At 42.2% G+C, this 20,342-nt stretch overlaps 1 protein-coding gene across 1 annotated transcript in view; it reads left to right on the plus strand.

The window, feature by feature from the left end:
- SETD5 (SET domain containing 5) overlaps nucleotides 1–20,342 on the plus strand; it is a 65,551-nt gene that overhangs the window by 35,688 nt on the left and 9,521 nt on the right. Inside the window, exons 9-20 of the mRNA XM_005522052.3 lie at nucleotides 4,201–4,349; nucleotides 4,657–4,774; nucleotides 5,188–5,297; nucleotides 5,583–5,829; nucleotides 6,020–6,100; nucleotides 8,434–8,733; nucleotides 9,569–9,889; nucleotides 10,380–10,622; nucleotides 13,986–14,115; nucleotides 15,287–15,540; nucleotides 17,869–17,925; nucleotides 19,344–19,811. Coding sequence (XP_005522109.2) covers nucleotides 4,201–4,349; nucleotides 4,657–4,774; nucleotides 5,188–5,297; nucleotides 5,583–5,829; nucleotides 6,020–6,100; nucleotides 8,434–8,733; nucleotides 9,569–9,889; nucleotides 10,380–10,622; nucleotides 13,986–14,115; nucleotides 15,287–15,540; nucleotides 17,869–17,925; nucleotides 19,344–19,811 — 2,478 coding nt within the window. The remainder of the gene's footprint in view (nucleotides 1–4,200; nucleotides 4,350–4,656; nucleotides 4,775–5,187; nucleotides 5,298–5,582; nucleotides 5,830–6,019; nucleotides 6,101–8,433; nucleotides 8,734–9,568; nucleotides 9,890–10,379; nucleotides 10,623–13,985; nucleotides 14,116–15,286; nucleotides 15,541–17,868; nucleotides 17,926–19,343; nucleotides 19,812–20,342) is intronic.

Raw genomic sequence — 20,342 nt, forward strand, 5'->3', positions numbered from 1 at the left:
AGTGAAGTTCATGTGTTCCCTCCCACCTTTCCCTCTGCTTTCATGCAGGTGAAGCACTTCAGGCAGAGTACAGATATTGCCGGTAAGGGAGAGTGCAGAAGGAGGACTTTGGTCCAAACTTTCTTCCATTCTTCCCTCTGGTTCTGCAATAAATAAGATTTACTGAGGAGGGGTTGGGGAGAAACACTACATGCAGGCTATGTGAGTAGCCTTTCTAAAGAGAGCAGCTGAGGAAATGCAGAGAAGAAAATGTTCTACTTCTCTAGAAATCTTAATATTTTTTAAAACTAAATGTAACCAATTCTGTCTACCTCACGTGGGTTTTTGGAGAGGTCTAAGTAGCAAGTAATAAAACACATGCTGTGTTTCTTGATACATGTACAGCACGACACAGGACCATAAAATATACCATACATAAATGTGCTTGTTCTTATTATACTCGCTCAACCTCTCTCTTCCCAGTACAGACACAGGTTTTCCCATTGGAAAATGTTGCCAGCATTCCAAGTCAGAAGACTCCAAATGTGATACATGCCAAAGAAACAAAAAAATAGAAACTTGCAAAGCTTCATAGTGAGCTGTAGTTACTGTAAACAGTGACAAGTACTGGTAGGTTCTTGTCATTGCACATGCTGGGATGGTGTCAGGGGACTTTGTGACTTTGTAGGTTCTCTTGGACACTGAGGAAAAAACAGGTGGCTGTCCTGTGTTGTGGCACGTCAGCTCCTGTGTCCTGTTGTCTCTGCTCAGGAGGTGGCTGTGGAGTGTTGTGAGGAGGACACCTGCATAGGTGTGGAGCACGTGCTCTCATGCACTGCATTCTATTTTTTTGTTTCCACTCGTTTATCCCATCTGTCTTCAAACTGAGAAGTTTTCTTGGTTTGCATCAGTTGTCTATTAACTAGGTATCATCAAACACAAAAATAGCTATTCTGTGAGATAAGGAAAATAGGTACTTTGAGCTAGAAAAAAATCAGGAGGCTGTGCCAATACACATTTCCCAGCTGTGTAGAAATATTGTTGCTGCTCTCTTTGGCCCTGAAGACTCTGGAGAGAGGAGTAAGGAATAAAAGTAATGTTTTATATGCCCTGCAAACTCTTCATAGTTCAGAGAATCATTTGACTTAGGTTAAGAGTAATGCAAGTATGAGATGTGACCTCAAAGCTTCCTCAAACCAGAAGAGTAGAGAAAGAGGGGTTAAGAGTTATACATGGAGCATATGGGATTTTGTTCATTGGGATGTTTTGGGTAAGATAAGAGGAAATGGTCTCAAGTTGCACCAGGGGAGGTTTACTTTAGGTATTAGGAATTTTTTTTCTTTACTAGAAGGTTTACCAAATTTGAACAGGCTGCTTGGGGAAGTGGCGGAGTCATTATTCATGGAGGTATTTAAAATAGTTGTTGATGTGGCACTGAGGGATATGGGTTAGCAATAGACTGGACAGTGGTGGGTTGAACTCGACCTTAGAGGGCTTTTCTAAGCTAAATGATTCTGTGATTTTATGATAAACCAGTTCTCAGCTGTCCTCATGATGCAAAGTTGTGAAAATACAAAGCTGTTTAATGTTATGAATAAAATCATCTTAGTCCTGGCTACTGGTTGCTCGACCAACTGAAAGCTATGAATCACTTTCCTGACTGTTGTTGCCAAACCAAACCCAGGGTTAGTATTTGCCCTTTGTTGCCTCTGATAATTGCTGACTTGAGCTCAAACCCCTGACTGATTTCACACTCTGAAGTGAAGAGCAAAAGGGCCTTTATAAAATAAAGCCACTGAGTATTATGCAGATGTTGCTCTGCAAACATATCAGAACAGTTTTGGCTGATTAGCAGTCAGCAGTCCCTAGCCTGTGACATGAATAAAATTATTTGTTCTTTTCACACATGAAAGCATGGCAGCTAATCTGCTTCATATTTCTATATTCAGAGAATGAAAACAAGCTGAGCTGTGTCTTACCAGAAGAGCTGTGAGATCATTCCTGTTTCACCAAACTCAGATAAATAAGTTCTACAGATGCAGAGCCTCTCTTTCCTGCAGGGACTTTCTCCTCTGACCACGCCACCTTATCCCACCTATATTCTCCAAGCTGTTTTATGGCATGAGGTGAAGAGTAATACAACTCAGTCATGGGGCAAAGGTGAGAGTGAAGGCTACCAGACATAAACTTGCATCTCTGAAAGACATGATCTCATTATACTCTTAGAGTAGTAGAACAGTTTAGGTTGGGAGGAACCACTGAATGTCATCTGGTCCAACCCTCTGTGTAGGGCCAGTGTAGATGAGAAAGTATAAAAACAAATCGGTGATAGTAAAGGAACAGAATTATTCAACTGGGTACACACTGGGTCCTAGTTAATCTAATAACTTCAGACACTCTTTTTCTTATCTCCTATAATACTCTAGGAAATCTGGTCCCATTTATTTATTCTTTGTTGCCAAAGTAGGATAGTACAAAGTACTGAAAGTAATTTATCCACTACTCCATGTAGTGTAAACAGTTTCATCCTACAGTCCATTCATATTGTGGGTTTGTTGATTAGAAATCAGGACCAACACTGCAGCTTCTTAGTCTGGAAATAACATGTTTCTGTTAGGCCACTTGAGTGGACTTAGGGAATCCTCTGTGACTTTCTGTCAGGACCCAAGACCTGAAGAGAGGAACACCCTGCAAGGCTCTTCAGTCTCCAGTACCTACCCAGATTTTCCCAATTGCTGGAAGATAGCGTGGTATAAGACAGATAAACCTCATAGTCATGGCAAATGTAGCACTGGATTGTATCTCAAGAGGAGCTCTGGACCATTACTCCCATCTGAATAGGTTTTAAATTAATATTTTTGTAAAGCTGTCTTTTTCCTGCAGTGAGAGAAGTCATCAAACAGATCTTACTTTACTAGCTCATCCAAGATCTGCAGTATAATGTCTTATAGAAATAACAAAAGTAATTTTCCTGAGGAGGTTTTATACAGAGGACATACAAGATCACAGGAAAAAGGGTTTAAAAGATCTCTGGTTCAGTATTTTCATGTGCTCAGTTATGAGGGTTTTGATGGGTTCCCAATGATTCAGTGCTGCCTTAAGACATGAACTTTTATTTCCACAAGGTTAAAATGTTGTGTGTTCTGTCATTATTCAGGCTGAGCCCCTTAAACTAAGTTTTATCCATTTCAGCAGAGTGCTCAGTAGCTGCTTCTAATGAGAGTTCCCTCAGGAAAAGTTGGGAACTTGTTTTCAGTAAAATTTTGTGGTTTACTCCTAATTTAGGTACATGACTGTCATTGTTACTGAAGTCAGAACACTTATGCTTCAGTTCACTCTGGAAAAGTATCAAAACTTGGCCCTAATGAGCAGTGAATAGAATGCTTAGGAAGGAACAGGCACAGCATTGGTGGTGAGGCAGCCAGTCATCTTCACATAATCTTTACTTGCAGAGAGGTTAATCTGTTAAGTAAGAAAAGTTTTGGTTTTTTTTTTATGGAATAAGTTGTTCTATACTCTAGTGCTCATGATATCCCTTCCAGTATTCCATAAAATAATGTCACATTTGGATGTCTGTACTGAAAGAATGTTGTGGTTTCATGCTGTCAAGACACATTGTTGTGAAAATCCATTGTAATAGAGCAGTAGACTTTAACAAATGTTTTAACAAACTGTCACTACTTCATTAAAAATTTATTTCCTCACATTAAAAAAAAATTAAAAATAAACAGCACTAGCTGAGCAGAGATATGTAGAGAAGTTTCTGGATGGAGATGGAAATTGCCAACTTAAGTCTTTGCCCTGTTTCCTGGAATTTACTGTACTCTGCAGAAGGAAAAGCTTGCATTTTTTCCTCTGAATGCGTGACAACCCACAATTTAGGGAAGATCTGAATTATTCTGGCTGTGAAAGTGGCCATAATTGCAAAGCAATTCCCAGTTAGTATCAAGTGACAGATCTGGTTGTGCCTCCTAGCTGCAAGACTGAACTATTCGGTCTAATAGATTTGAAGGAAAGGAATAAATACTGTTTGATTTTAATAAGTATTATCAAGGTTATTGGTCATTACTAAATTGTTACAAAATGAACAGTATATTCAACTGGCAGAGTTTCTGTGTGTTGCTATTAGAATATTTCTTCTTTTTATGTAGGTAAAATATTCTTCATGAGTTAGAGGCCCTTGGTTCAAATTTTCCTCTTCTGCTCTGGTTTTTATTACAGCTGCAGCTGGGAAGGGTGACTCGGGTTCAGAAGCACCGGAAGATCCTGAGGGCAGCAAGAGACTTGTCACTAGATACCCTTATAATTGAGTATCGAGGGAAAGTTATGTTACGACAGCAATTCGAGGTCAATGGGCATTTCTTCAAAAAGTAAGAGTACTATGAAATGATTGGTATGAGAGCATCATGGCACAGGGAGACTGGTGTCTCTATGGGATAGTGCTCACTTACAGGGTCCTGTCAGCTGTGCCTTCTGTAGAAATGGGAAATCAAATATATCACCTCAGCTTGATGCTCTGTTTATGGACCAAACCCTCTGAAATACATCTTTTAAATTGTTGGAAGTACATAAGCCCCCAGAGCAATAGTGCTTCCAGTGAAGTGAGGGATACCTGTTAACAACAGTGCTGTGGGAATTGGGTATTTTTGGGATTGAGATGTTCTGTTGCTTCTCCAGGCCATATCCCTTTGTGCTGTTCTACTCCAAGTTCAATGGCGTTGAGATGTGTGTTGATGCCCGCACCTTTGGTAACGATGCCAGGTTCATCAGGCGGTCTTGCACTCCAAACGCAGAGGTAAATTCTTTCTTCATCATCACTGTAATTGCAAATACATGTTTCACATAAGCTTAGTGCTTTCCCTAATTTAAAATGCTGTAAATTCTCTGTGTCTCTTGCTTGTTTGATGGTTTAACTTGGAATATGAGACAGTATGGGAACATGAGGGAAGTTTTTTTGGAAGAGAAAGATTTCTTTTATGTCCTTCCTTTGGCTGCACAAAGATACTGAGAGTAAGCAGCTGGTAGCAGTTGTAAGTGGAAAAGGACAGTATGAGAGAAGAGCAGCGAACCAGGATTTTCCCTATGGAGCATTTGGGATAATTATTCATAGAGTAGAATAAGAGCTACTTTGCAAAAGGAGGCTTCCATCTTGGAAGTAGGAAATGCAGCCTGTGGGGACATCAGTTTCTTTCTACTTTGTTTAACAAGGTTCGTCATGTGATTGCTGATGGGATGATCCACCTGTGCATCTATGCTGTTGCCACCATTGCCAAGGACACAGAGGTTACCATCGCCTTTGACTATGAGTACAACATCTGGTGAGTCCTTCACCTCGCCCAGGAGCTCTCCACTGCCCTCCTGGACTGGACATCTTCCTCCAGCCCTTTCCTCGCATTCTACATATTGCTCCGTTTTCTACTGAATTGCATTTCCCGGCTATTCTGTCCAGTTCTGCTGGCATATTCTACAATAGAGGCCATAAGGTAGCCTGCAGTCCTTGCTTTGGCACGTGGTGAGATGTTTAGTAGGAGATGTATTGAATGTCTCTGTGCAGGGGTTGAGAAATGAAGAGTGACACAAATTATGTTTGTGTTTTGGAGCAGCAATTATAAAGTGGACTGTGCGTGTCACAAGGGGAACCGGAATTGCCCTGTGCAGAAACGTAGCCCAAATGCTGCAGAACACCTACCTCCACCTGTTTTAGGCACACTGATTGGGGCAGAAACACGCCGGCGAAAGGCCCGTCGAAAGGAGCTAGAAATGGAACAGCAGAGCATTGCATCGGACGAAAACAGCAGTCAGCAAACTGAGGAAGTTCCTGAGGGACCTGCAGCAGTCAGTGACAATGAGGTAAAATCTTTGTCGCCTTGTTTTATATGTTACTATTCAGTGCTGCAGGAGTCTGATCCAATAGCATTGCAATCTTCAGAACAGAAACTGCAAGAAGCCTTGTTTTTAACCTTTAGCACCTTAAACTACCACAGAAATCTCGGTAACTTCGAAACAGTACTGGGTTACTAAATCTATGTCTCTCTCTCAGGTGCCAGAGAAGGAGGAGAAACAAGAAGGGGAGAAAGAGGAGTCTGTAGATGAACAGGGAGCCTTGGTCCACAGCAGACGGGCAAGTACCTCTCTCTGTCTGGGTATCACCCTCTTTAGGACTTGCTTCATGCAGTGATCATCAGATCCATTTCACATGTCAAACACAAATCCCATCTGTTAGTTATCTTCAGTAATTTGATTAACAACAGCAGGAAAAAAAAAGGAGGCGTAAAAAACCCACCCAGGTTTGGTTGACTTCAAGTCACAGGATTTATGTTAGGGTGCTGCAGATTAGGAGATACACTATAGATTTGTTTCCTCATTGAAAGGTTTTACTTTCAGAGGTGTTCTATAGTCTAAAACACACCTTTAGCAAAACCATTAGCAGCAGATTCCAAAAAGGCAATTGGACCTTTTTTTATGTTCCTACTGCCCTTCCTTATTGCCAGCACAAGAATTTATGGCACTATATATAACCATAGCATAGTTTGAGTTGGAAGGGACTGTCAAAGGTCACCTAGTCCTACCCCACTCAGTGAACAGGGATATCTTTGATGCAGTCATACCATGAACCAGAACCTGATTTTTCATAAAACTTGATTGTTTTTGCTGGCTTAGATTTGTAAACAGGTATCTGCTCAGTGTATGGTTTCATAAACATGTTGCCTTATGGGGACAAGGGTAGGATCAAGTTGCAAAAGTTAGTGAGAGGGTAGACCACCACCCATACTATTGGCACTTAGGAAATCTCTGTGTTTCCAAATTATTGTCGTCTTAAGCAGTCTTCTTGATCAAAATATATCTTAGTGTTCTGGGATCTTTGATAATAGCAATCCTTCTTTAGCCTTCATCTTTACTGAGTAGACCTGGTGGTTTTTTTCTTGTTTTGCTTATGGCTCCTGGGATTGCTGCCTGGATTAGAATGTTTTATGCATGTGAATGGAGCTGTTCTGGCTCTTAATTAATTAATTTAAATAAACAAGAGAAAAATCCAAACAAAAATGCAAGTACACAATTAAAGCAAGCAAGCAACCAAAAACCCAAGGAAGAAAACCAGAAAAATTACTCCTGTCCTTTTACCAGCCAACAAATGTATTGAAGCTAGGAATTAGCTGTTTTTCTTTGCTCACCAATATCATAATCACCTTTCTTCCTCTAATGAGGGATATGGATCTGCCAAGTGTAAATTTCCTGAGAATGCTTTAAATGTTAAGATAATGCAGCAACTTCGAGAGCCAAGGGCCATCCAGCAGAGAGATCCTTGGACTAACTGATGGATTTTTTAGAACAGATGAGATGAAGCAGTCAGTTTCCACTGAAATTTGAATGACAGCAGTCATCCATCAGATTGGCCTTAAAGCTTGGAGGGAAGATTTCATTTTAATGCAGAGAGGCTGATCTCTTTTTGGGACAGAATAGTTCAGTAAGCCTAAGAGAAGTGTTAGTTTTTCGTCAGCCTGTAAGCCCTGTTCCTGTAGGTTGCAGCAGTTAATCTGCTTTAATGCGATTCAGTTTTCTATACTTGGCATCAGGTAAATACCCATATCTTTCCCCCGTCTCTGTGTCTGTGTGTGTTTGTGTATGTGTGTGTAATATTTTTTAATAGAAAACTGTAAAGGCCAGGCTGTGGACTCCAAAATACTTTCTTCATGATAAACCTCAGAAGACATTTGACCCCACTTCTTAAAACCTACTTGATTCTTGCCAATCACTGCAATATTATTGTACTTCTGGGCTTTTTACATGCATAATTAGCAATTATTTCTGATACAGCCAGGTGATAAGATTTCCTGTCCTTTCTGTTTACCTAATAAATTGACTTGTTTTGCCTCTCTGTTCTCTCATGTTCTGATTTTCTTATCCACTATGTAAGCTGCTTAGACCAGAGCGTTTATTTTTGAGCTGGGTCATCTTCTGACATTCTTGCTGCAAAAAGAATGAATCTGAACATTTTAATCAGTTTGTGTGCTGCAAATTACTGAATCATGTACTTCTATTGCCCCTGGCTTCTGTTTGGTTCTAACATTTGGTCATTTGCAAATAACTCTATTTGTTTCCAATTCATCTCTTCACTCTACTTATGCTTTCTTACAGTTTTTAATTTTTCAAAATTATGCATTTCCTTGTGGCTGTTTTATAAATATAACTCAGTAGTATCTAAGTGGTCCTATTTAAGAACAAAGTCGAGTTCTTCTACTTGTGCTACAAACACATGATTATGTTGTTATTCTGGGAAATTTGCCATATTGAAAAATGCAAATAACTGATAAGAACTGCTTCTCTCTGTCCTCTGTCTGGCTTTTGTCATTGCTGTTTGGCAGTTGTTCTCTTTGTGCTGCTTCCCATATCTGTTCTTGACTTGTTTATGTGCATAATTCACCATGCTTACCTCAGTTTACCCCTGTGTTGTAGTCCCGGGAAGACAGGAAGGTAGAAGCCATCATGCACATGTTTGAGAACTTAGAAAAGAGAAAGAGGAGACGAGAGCAACCATCAGACCGTAACAGCACTGATGCTGAAATCAACGTCAATTCTGAAGCTCCTGAGCTGGAAGAAGTAAAAGCAGAGACTCCTGAAACAGAAGATGGAAGTTCAGCACTGAGTGCTCCTCCTCCTCCTCCTCCTCCTCCTCCTTCTCCTCCTCCTCCTCCTCCTGTTTCTAACAGTACGAGCAGTACTGGGGTGAACACACGACGGTCCTCACAAGTAGCGGTAAGACAAAGATAGAACTGTTTGCTATCTTGTACAAAGCTCAGTTGCAGCATTTCTGATCATAAGATCGTTCAGGTGGGGAGGAGCTTTGTGGGCTGTCTAGTCCATTCTGAGTTAGGGAGGGACAGCTCTAAAGCTAGACCAGGCTGGCCAGTGTTTTACCCAGTCTACTCTTAAAAACCTCCAAGGATGGAGATTGCATCTCTTCCATTTCATGGTTGTTAGGCTGAAAAAAAATTGTTGTGTATCCAGTCTGAACCTCTCATTTCAGTGTATGTCCATTGATGCACCACTGCATCTTCTTAGTGGCTTCAGGCTATTTGTAGGAAGACTGCTGTTACATCCCACTCAGTCCTCTCTGGGCTGAAGAAGCCCAGCTCCTGCTCCAGGTGAACCCCTTTTGTACTGGTGTGAGCTCAAGTTGGATGCATAAGTGCAGTGATGGAAAGTTCTGTTCTTTTTGTTTGGGTTTTTTTTAACCCAGTCTACTTTGGATGCATGTGTTCCCGTTTTAGGGCAGGGCTCAGACACTTCCCTGGAGTGCTCCATGTCAGCTCAGGTCAGGAGTAAGAGCAGTTACCTTGAGACAAGCAGCAAGTTTCCGATTGCTGCTTTCTTCCTAAAGACCCATGTTCTGTCCTTTAAGAATGCAGAAGACAAAACGATAATGTGCCAGTGTTGAAGGGTCCCCAAGCCATCTTATGAACCAGCACAGAGTCCAACAAGATTTTGAGAGTCAGGTAGTGTCAATAAATAAATCTCAATTCTCAAACCTGTATGCAGAGAAAAGGAATATTCTTAGAGGTGCTCAGACTAATGACAGTTTATTTTGTAGGATGCTGTCCCCGAAAAAACAGTGACTAAGCCAGCTCCAGCAAAACCCTCCAGGCCCCGACCAAAAAGTCGCTTCTCTCGATACCGGACCAGTTCAGCACAAAGACTGAGAAGGCAGAAACAAGCCAATTCCCAGCAAGCTGAACTCACACAGGCTGTCCCAGAGGAAGGAAGCACTGCCAGCTTGGTAACCACAACAGATGTCAGCAATGTAGAAGGGCCAGGAGAAGGCAGACAGTTGACAGGATCTGATCCAACTGCTATCCTGGCTACAGGATCCCAGTCTAATCGAGCTGCAGTAAAGTACCCCAAAACAAAAAAGGTAAATATGATCAAGTGCTCAAAGTTTGGATGGCAGGATGGCAGGTGTTCATTTAGGATGCAGCAAAGAGGTTAACTTTTAGCTTAGAATTGAAGACCAAGAAGGAATGTGACTGCAACTGTACAAGCTAGAATAAAGTTGGAAAGGAGGAAAAATTGCAGAAGCTAGCAGGCCGCTGCCACATACTGGGCATAAACTAGGTATTAATACATTTAGTTTTGTGTCTAGAAGCTAGTTTTGAACAGGGTGATCAAGTTTTTGGAGAATCTTCTACGAAGATGAATGGAGCATAAAATTGAGCTACATCTGTGACACTGGGTTCTGTCTCCAACAGGTGAGAATTGGGTTTGACACAGGAAGTCCTTCCTGTTGAGGAGAAGGGAGTTTTAGCTTGTGGGCTGACCTGAGCATTGCTTCCCATACACCTTTGTGCCACATTGCCTTTCTTCTCCTGTGCTGGTTGCACTGATGTGTGTGTTTCCTCCTTCAGTACCTTGTCACCGAATGGCTGAACGACAAGGCAGAAAAGCAGGAGTGTCCAATTGAGTGTCCTCTGCGCATTACTACAGACCCAACAGTTTTGGCAACTACCCTAAATATGTTGCCAGGTCTCGTGCACTCCCCGCTGATTTGTACCACACCTAAACACTACATTCGCTTTGGTTCGCCCTTCAACCCCGAGAGACGTCGAAGGCCTTTTCTGTTGGATGGCATTTACAGCTCCTGTAAGAAGGTATGTTTGCTCGTGTCTTACCTTTACACAATGTATACTCATCTTACTGGCCTCCTTGTAAAGTTGTGTTCTTTTGGGATTTATTTCCGTGTATTCCCACTGAGCTAATGTGTTGATGCAGTGTCCAGGCTATAACTGCTGATCTCCTTGCCAGAGTTCAGTTTTCATCCTTGCCTTTTGCCATGGTAGAACAACTGTTCTGTGACTGCCCATTTAGAAACATGTACTTTTGGATCTGCAGTGGCTGTTTATTATCCAGCATACACAATTCAAAGTGTTGATTGCTTCCCTTAGAAAGTTTTATGTTACTACTTTCACAGTCAGAGGATGACTGGCATTGTGGGGATAGGACAGTGTTGCAGAGGACCTCAAGAATCCAGTGCCTCAGTTAAGATCCATTGTCTTTGGACAGCCTTCGTGGTTTAAAAGCTTTGAGTTTGCCTGTTCACAAGAACAAGTCCACAGCTCTTCATTTGGCATCACAGACTGCCTATCTACAGCAGATACTTGAGGCCATGCAGGAAGCCTGAACCCGGCTCAACCAAGGATTTAGTTCCTCCAGAGATTACCAGGAAATGCCAGTCTTACCCATCTGCAGGGAAGGCAGGGTAGTTCACTCAGCCAGATTTGTGTTGGAATCCATCTTCCCTGTTGCCTGTTGGTTTTGCTCAGAGACTTTCCAATTCCTGTGTGATTACCTGAGAAAAATTATACAGAAATCTTTTCTGCTCTCCCTGTCTTGGTGGCTTTCAGGTACCATGTCCTGGTTTCTTTGCCTTCCCTTGTTTGAGGGTATTTTTCCAGAGAGAATCTTCAGACTTTACTGTTTTCCACCTTCAGCCAATTTGTTGTCGTGCCCTAACAGTCTCTTCAGTATTTCCTTCATAGTTAAAGCTCTTCATGGTTTGTATATAGATGTGTGACAACCACGTCTGTTTCTGTGTGCCTCGGCAACCTCCTCATGCATCTTTTAGCTGAGAACTGCAAGGTTTGAGCTTCTTTTGAGCTTTAACAGTCTCTTTGAATCCCAGGGAAGAGAGAAACATCCAGAGCAAAGCTGGCAGTGTTAATTGGAAGTCTGTGCTCGGGGTAGTTGCTGTACAACTTTTTGAGCCGTACAACAATTTTGAGCCAGAAGGCTCAAAATTGAGGGAAAACGATTGTCATGGAACAGTCTTCTGATCTGTTGCTGCATTTGACTCTGTTCTAGTTGAATGATAATTCTCACTGCTGGACAGGGAGTGGATTAGTCTCACTATGGATGACTTCCACACCTTCCTTGAAAGTGTCCAAGACTGGATGTTGTGTTTCAGCTGGGACATTTTCAAAGCAGAAAAATTGCTTTGTGTCTTCTAACCCAGTCACACTGGGATGCATTTTGTGCATCCCAGTATGACTGGGTTTTCTTTGACAAGTTGATTTAAACTCAGGTTCAGTTTGTGATCTAATATGTTTATTAGAACAACCCATTAGTTTTGTAGCTCATAATTGTAGAAGTGATTGTTTTAGCCTGTGCTAGCTGTCTCGTGTTTTTTCCTATCCATTTCCCAATTCAGTAGGAAAATTATTAATGGCGTCATCTAGCATTCTTGTTTCTTAATCTGAAAACTTAAATACAGTGCCTATTCCATTAAATAGTTAATAAAGTACTGAAAGTTGCTGTGTCCAGAACAGATGTTGCAGAAATAATTTGTTAGATTTCTACTTTTTGAATGTAAATAATAGTTACCTGTTCTAGTGAGGGGTTTCATCTATTTTGTAGGAGATCCCTGGGTTTTCCTTGTAAAATGCTCTTTAGCATTTGGTGGTTTTATGGCTTAACAGTCTGGAGATGTAGAAATCTGCTCCTCATGTTCAGGAATGTGTAGAAAACTCCCAGGGAAAACATCTCCTTTTCAGCCAGCTTAGGTCTAGAAATGGTCCAGAACCTGATGATACACTCTCTCGAGACCTAATCTGTGTCTTGTCTACTTTTGACTACTCAGCCAAGGAGGTTGATTTATAAAGGCTGTTCAAATAGATCACATATTTTCTTGGATTGTCAGCAGGCCTCATCCTTAAACTACTGAGAACTGTGCCAAAAAACTCAGCTGATGATGTCAGTTTGCATCCAAAGCATGGCAGTGTCTGAACCTCGCAAGGAAACTGAACTGTAACCTGCTCTCACCTTAATCACACACTGTGCAGTGACTTGGCTGTCAGATCAGATGCCACGTTTGAGGTAGAGGTGCTCCAGACTGGCTGGCACTTCTCCCTTTTGCTGGCGGCCACAGTGGAATCCCTTGAGTTACATTTGAACAGAGAAGAATCGTCTGCTGTACATAGTGAAGGCCATCAAAATAGATCCTGTCACCTGCTCTTCATCCTCGCATTGAAGTTTTCACTTTGAGGATTGTGGCCACTGAGTTTGTGATGTACTTTCACGATAGCTTTGAGGAATCATAAGACACACATGTGTATCTCTAATAGGATACACATTGCTGGCATGCAGATGAACTGTGGATTGCTGAAAGGTAAAAGTACAATTTTAAACCTCTCTAGGACAAGAAGACTGGTAAAGTGAGTCCCCTGGGTAAACTACACAAATGAAAATTGCTGTTTGATTTTTTCTACAGTTTGCTGTCATTTCACTGGATCACCTGAGTATTTTCCCTGATATTGTGGCAGTTACCTTTATAGTAGAATAAGCAAAGGCTCCTGCCTGCCATCAGGAGTCAGTTTGTATCAAGATACAGGGCCAGCACAACCACTGCAGCAGCTGATTTGGTACAGCTTCAGTTCATGTTCGCTTGTGTGAGATGTGAAACATTCTTAATTGTCCGTGTTCAGAAGACTACTGTGACTTACCTTTTTTATTAGTAGCTGAAGAAAAGATTTGCTTTTATTATTCTTTTCTTGGTTTACCCTCCTTGAAAACTGCTGCCTGCATTTTAATTAGATTTTTTTTTTGGTTCAAATTTGCTCTCCAAGGCAGGAAACAGCTTTTTTTTTGCAAAAATCAGTGGTTATAGGTAGTTAATTATATTTGTGTCCCTTTTCTTTTAAATTATTATTGTTTTAATAGTTTTAGGTGCCACTGTCCTGCATTTTTATATTTATAATTAGCTCTTTACTTATCTCTGTTACTGCTGATGATTGCTGCTCCCAGAACCCATGTCAGGAAGGGCCCCACAGTAGGTGGTGGGCTCAGTGCTGACAGTCGTTCTAACGGACTCCCACCTGAGCTCACACCAGCAAGGTAACACCAGGCTTCTGAGCAGCCTGCCCTGCTCCACACAAGTGTAGGAGTTGGAGTGCATCCTGCAGGATTGCAGAGAAAGTACCCGAGGAGTTTCACGTTTATGCAGTCTCCTTCTGTTTCAGCGCTGGATCAAACAAGCCCTGGAAGAGGGGATGACTCAGACCTCACCAGCTCCACAAGAGAACAGAACCCAGTGTCTATACCAAAGCAATGAGAACAGCAGCTCCTCCAGCATCTGCAAAGATGACACAGGTAAGTGCTCAGCACCATCAGGGCAGCATCAGCCCTGGCAACAGACTGGGGAAGGTGCTGAATACCGAAGGCAGCTGTACAAGTGACATCTTAATGTGTCCTGCTACCTGATGGCACAGCTTATGGGTCGTCATTTGTTCAAATTTCTGCAGACCCATTCTAGCTAGAGTGTCTGTAAAGTTTCTCAGTATTTTCCTGTAAAAAGATAACCACTTAACATTGCATTATCAATCTCAGTGCTCTGGGATGTCTTGTCCAAAGGAAGGGAAGGGGTAGAGAGAAGAGAGCCGAGGATCATCTCTTTACAGCAAGATGCTGTTAGAAGGAAAACTAAATACCTGCTGACTTTAGGGAGACTTTGTAGCAGTCTTACAGGCATGTGTGTAATAAACAAATGACTGAGTCCCAAGGATGGAGAAGCTAAAATCTGTGAGTAAAGCAACAGAATGGTTAAATATTTTGTCTGAATTTACAGAGAGAGTGAACATCAACCCAGTCAGGTGTCAGTTTTCCAAGGATGACAGACAGGAAGCTAGACGTCACACAGATAATACGAATTTGACTATTGAAAAGTTAGATGAATAGGAAATAATCAGAACACCAGAGCAAATAAATGTACGTCTCAAGCAAGACCTAACCTGTAGAACTTACTGGTGATTTGTTTGGGTTTTTTTCTAAACTAAGCATAAAAAAATACTATTATTTTGAAGATAGGTAGGTCTGAAGGAAAGGCTTTAATCCTTTGTGTAAAGTGGAAATGTGCTTGGGCTGTATTGATGTAGCCTATAGAGAACTGTTAGGTTCAGGTAATGATAACTGAGCTGCCTCTGATTTGTTTGTCAGAATAACACGTCCTCTGACCTCTTTCCTCTATTCTCCTCTCCTCTCTTTAACCTTTCCTGTCTTCCTTTCCCCTAGCTCCCTCTTGTGCTTGCTCCTAGTTGAAATATTTACTTTCCTTGTTCACTGCATGTTCCTGATTATGTATTGTTCTGTTACCAGTATCTAGACATTGATGTAGAAATCATTCAGAAGTCCTTCATTTTTAGGAGTCTTTTGTAGTTGCATTGAAGACTCCTGGGCTTCTTTGGGTAGTGAGGGGAAGAAGACAGCATGTGATTTGCTCATGGTCAGTAGTTCAGCCGTGTCCTCAACTCAGTTTGTGTTTCAGACTTGCTGAGTCCCCTGAAGAAATGGAAGTCTCGCTACTTGATGGAGCAAAACGTGAAGAAGTTGCTGCGGCCGCTGTCTCCTGTCACCCCCCCGCCTCCCGTCCCTTCGGTCCCCGGCGCAGCGAGCCCACAGCTGGCCACGCCCTGCTCGTCGCTGCCCGGGGAGGAGGAGACTCGCAATGGTTACGGCATTATGTTCTCACCCATCCCCTCTCTGGCTGCCAGCCGCTGCAATACTCCGCTACAGTTCGAGGTAAATCTGCCCGGGACTGGGTTGTGCTAAAAAGAAAAGCGCAGCAATAATTGCAGCAGAGGTGGCACTAGGGACGCCTTCCTTTTTGAGTATGTATTCCTGAGCAGCATCACAGTTTCAGCCTCGAGAGCACTGCTGCCTTTCTCTTCTACTTCACTTCTGGACATATGTCCTTCTCTATGAAGTGTCAAACTTTGCTACAGCCCAGCCTCCCCTCACTTTTTAGTTACCAGTAACATTAGTCTTATTTTTTTTCTATTTCTGCAGAGTAGCTCCTAAACTTCTCAGGTTTTTCAGTGATCTTTAATCATCTCCCCCACTTCAGATCTCATTGCCAATGGGGTTTTCAATCCCCACCACTTCCAAAGAGTACAAGTATTCCATTTCTCAGAGACTGCAGGACATCCTCGGCTCCTCTTTCCCCAAACAGCTTTCAGTAACCCTGAGTATGGTAGCAGTACTTCATGTCATCTTCCACTATATTCTTTGGTTTCCTTTAAGTGGACTGGGTGAAGGAAATTGCCTTAATACCTTGGATTTCTTGAGAGTTTCCTTCTGCAAAAATTAGCAGAATTAATGAGCAGTCTGTGTAGGTGGTTTCTATTGATCTAAATTCTGTGGGAGAGTTACCAGTATTCATCAAGTCAGGACACTCCAGTCTGTGCCTGTGAATAGGGATCATGCTGTTTGCAGGTTTCGTTTTATTTTTTAGTATTGCATATTTTCATTAAAAAAAAACCTCATGGAAGACTTCAGGCCAGCTACTCATACTCTGCTCGTTAGAACCATTAAAAAAAAAATGGTGCAGTGATGGCCTGCTCCATACCAGGGACTGACAATCCTGCAGGAATCTCTCCTCTGTTTTGCAACAGGGCAAATACTCCTTTGTGATACTTTCAGCTTCGTGTGCTTTGATTATTTTGGTTGAGACCCTTTTCTTGTAAGCTGTTTGAGAGGCAGGTCTGTAGATTCTAGCAGGGAAGACTGTGGAGCATTGAGGAGAGAGATGAAAGACTGTTTCAGGCAGAAAGAAAAGCTTTACTAGAAACAATCCTTACCCTTGCAGTGGTTGAGGTAGCAGATCAGGGCAGTGTTGCCATGAACCTCCACAGTCTAATCATTCCTTTCCTGTCCCACCTTAGTGTTAATTAGCCTTTATTTCACTGGGTACCTATAATTTACTTCCCTTACACCTTTTTTCCTCTTGAAAAAATTTAACTCACTGGACCAGAGTTTGAATGGGTGACTGCAAGTATAAACCTGTGGCACTGTGGGGAGAGCAAACAGAAAAATTCTTCCATCAGTTCACAAACTAATTCAAGCAAGTAGAAGTTGTGACTTGCCATCTTGTATTGCTGGGAAATACATTTTTTGAAGGCTTTTAAGAAACTTCCTTCTTGACTGATTTCTTAGCTGCTCTCTAGAAAACTTGTATCACCACAAGCTTCTGAAGCTCTGTTTATCAGGTTTTTACAGAGTGAGGTTCTTCAGACTCAGTTTTGTGATCTTTTTACGGTGGAAACAATTTAGAAGGTGCTTGGCCCATCCATATTCCTAAGAGTAGCCAGAAGCATGATGACATGCCTCTGCTATTTTTTGTGGAGTTTGTCAGAACTTTTTGTTAAGAAATTTCCGAGATTCCTGTTTTCTGAGGTTTTTTACTTTGCAGAAAACAGTGACTCCTGCTATATTTCTCTAACAACATAGCTGTGGGAATCTTGTCTCCTTGCTTCTCTTTTAGGCCTGCTCAGTAGCATGGAAAGGGAGGAGCCCTTAAGCGTGCTGTCACATGCATACACTGCCTTCACTGATAGGTGTTCAGATGATGCAACATTTCATAAAGCTGCTCACACCTATTCTCTTGACTTGAGCTGGAAAGGTGGCCCACAGTAGATTGAAAGAGACATGTTTGTTTTATAATATATGTCTATGAAAGGTCATCTTAGTGTTTGGGGGATCTTAGTTTACTTTCTGGGCTAAACTTTCTTCTTTCCCATTTTTTCAGACTAAAAATCTTAAGTGTCTTTCTCTATACTTCTTGGTCCCAAGTCTGTCTGACAGCATCAGAAATATAAAGAGTTAGCTGCTGCTTTTTTAACACTCATATGCTCTGTTTTAGGTACTAAGTTGCATCATGAGATGCAGTAACCCAGTCCTATCTGTGCTTCCAGGAGGCTTTAGAAACTACTTAACCAACCATGATGCTGTCCAGGCTGGGGCCAGTTCTTGGGATAGTTGTTTAGAATAGCCATTGCAAACCTGTGTGCGTTGTAATTGCCTCTTGACTTTTGAAGTAGATGAATAACTAGATGCTTTTCCCTCCTCTAGAACGTATCCTCCCCTGAGAGCTCCCCTGCGCATAGGCCCGAGTCCATGTCACCTGAGGTAGTTATGGCACCTGAGCTGGGAGTGTTTGGGCTGGCTGTGCGTGGTGGGAGGGGAGGGAGGAGCGTGCAGGCACTGGGAATAAGGATGGAGCTTTAGTCACAGTAAGGCTGAGGAGAATTTCCAGGGTGATCACAACAAAACAAATAAATTGAAGACTGGAATTTGATTTGCTTGTTGACCTTGGTGGGAAACAGTGCAAAGACTCAGTATATCTCAGCTACTGAGGTGCATGCAAGAGATTTGGGGACCCTGGCATTACCATCACCAATTTCAGACTCAGCCCAGCCCATAAATGGTCTGTGAAATTTACTGTGTAGTGGCCAGATGACTGCTGGGGAAGGGAAAGCATTCACCACTAGTTGTGACTTATGAGCACACAGCAGTACACCTGACCTGTTTTCTTCAGCCTTGACTTAACACCTACTCACTTGCAGACTGAAAACGTTGAGGAAATGCTAAAATATTTTGCTTACCCTGATCTGTTGTAAAAGATGAGATGAATTGCCTTGCTCAGTGACTGTTTCGTAGTAAAAAATATGTGCTCATCTCCAATGTGGTGGATTACTTGGAGCTGTAATACAGCATGTTCTCAGCTACAACAGGAGGGCAGAGCTGGTGCCTGGTGCTGCTGGTTTTTCCCTCTGCGCTGTAGTCCTGCAAAGAGGATAAAATCTTGCCAGTTATACTCATTGTTTGAGATCCTGATATATTAATGTGGTGAAGAAGATGATTATTCTGCTCCCCTGGAGGGTTTTTGGCACTTTAAGTAGATAAATGAATATACTGTTGTATCATTGCCTAGTGCCCCACAAACTGACAGCACAAAGATGATGCCATTGTGGTTTTGTTGGAAATGGTAAAATGTGAAAATGCAGTAAAAATTCAATGAATGTACTATTGTTAGAGATTTCCAAAGCTCACATTAAGTGAAAACAAATGGCTTAGAGGTCCTGGGTATTTTATTGTTAGGAAGTTAGTAGTGGCTGACTTGTGGCAGGCAAGAACTTGGCTAATGAAACAGCAGAAAGACAGCAGGTCTGTTCTGTTCTCTCCTGGCTACTGCTCTGTGTTAACATCAACCTGAGGATGTATGAGGCAATTGAAAATGCTGAGTTTAATTCATGAGCTGCCTGGGGATAGGGTTGAGCTTTATCCTCTTGCTGCAGAAGGACTGCTGGAGGGGAAAGGGCATCTCATATTGGACAGCTGAACTGATCATTATTTGGTCTCTGTCATTCCCCTGTGGAACAAGCAGAACAGTGCAGGAAAGAACCAAAGGGGTAATCAGAAAGGAATGGGGAAACAGGAAGCTAGATTGTACAAAAGGTTTTCTGACCTAAATTTCTCTCCCTACTCTTGCTTGACCCTTGTCTTGACTACCCACCCCCCTCCTACATCCTTCTCGGATTTTCCAGGTCTGCCTTCGATCCGACTTGGATTTGAAGGGTGGGTACCTGGATTCCAGTGCAAACACCTGCCAGGAACGACCATCGCTGCTCAGTTTTGCATCCTCTGATGTGGCTCCGCAATCCTCCATAAACTCTGCTTCAGAGATGAACTTCCCAGGGAAAAGTGGGGAAGCACAGATGCTGCTACGAAGCTCTGATCAGGCTTTTCGGACAGAGTTTAATTTAATGTATGCCTTCTCCCCATTGAACGCTATGCCACGTGTAGATGGGTTGTTGCGGGGCTCTCCTCCTTTGGGAGAGAGGAAGCCAGTGAATTCGGAAGCAGGATGCTGCAGCTCTCCTGCTGAAGGGTATTTCAGCAGACATGAGTCAGGGTTGCTCAAAGAGACAGTGCATGGATCCATGTCTCCCTGCGGCGAGAGGGCTTCTGAGGGCACCAGAGCTGCTCCCCAGAATCCGCCACAAAGGAAGAAGGTACGTAGTCCTGTAAAAGAAATTCTTAGCTTGCCATGATGTTTACAGTTCCCCCTCAGGTTCTTGCAAAGACAGGGAGAACAGAGAGAATCTGGGCAAGTTATCCAGGCATCCAGGGCCTGGGTGAAAACAGTTGTTACAAGAGAGAGAACTACCCTTTAGGCAAGATTTTGATGTGAGAAGTGGGAAAAAAGACACCACAGTGCAAATACCTCTTCTGGGATCACAGAAAAAAAGAGCAGGATGATGGCAGCTTTCATTAACAGTTGTTAAACTGAGACAGGACCCAGAGCAATAACACAGTGCAGCTGTACAGCTGGTGGTGGTGTTATTTATCAAGATGAAAAGGGTCCTTACAAGAAAAGAGGGTCTTATATTTCAAAAGAAAACACAGGCTGTTTACTAGAACATATTAGAACATTTCCATAACATTGCAATGAAAGTGAGATTAAGGTTATTTAAATTTTAGCTATTTAAAACTAAAAACACAGGAATATAGTTTAACAAAAGCAAATACACACAGGTTTCTTG

Source organism: Pseudopodoces humilis, chromosome 13 (genome assembly GCF_049639895.1).
Source record: "Pseudopodoces humilis isolate 2021_Gansu_Grassland_sample_001 chromosome 13, ASM4963989v1, whole genome shotgun sequence".
NCBI classification, from domain to species: Eukaryota; Metazoa; Chordata; class Aves; order Passeriformes; family Paridae; genus Pseudopodoces; species Pseudopodoces humilis.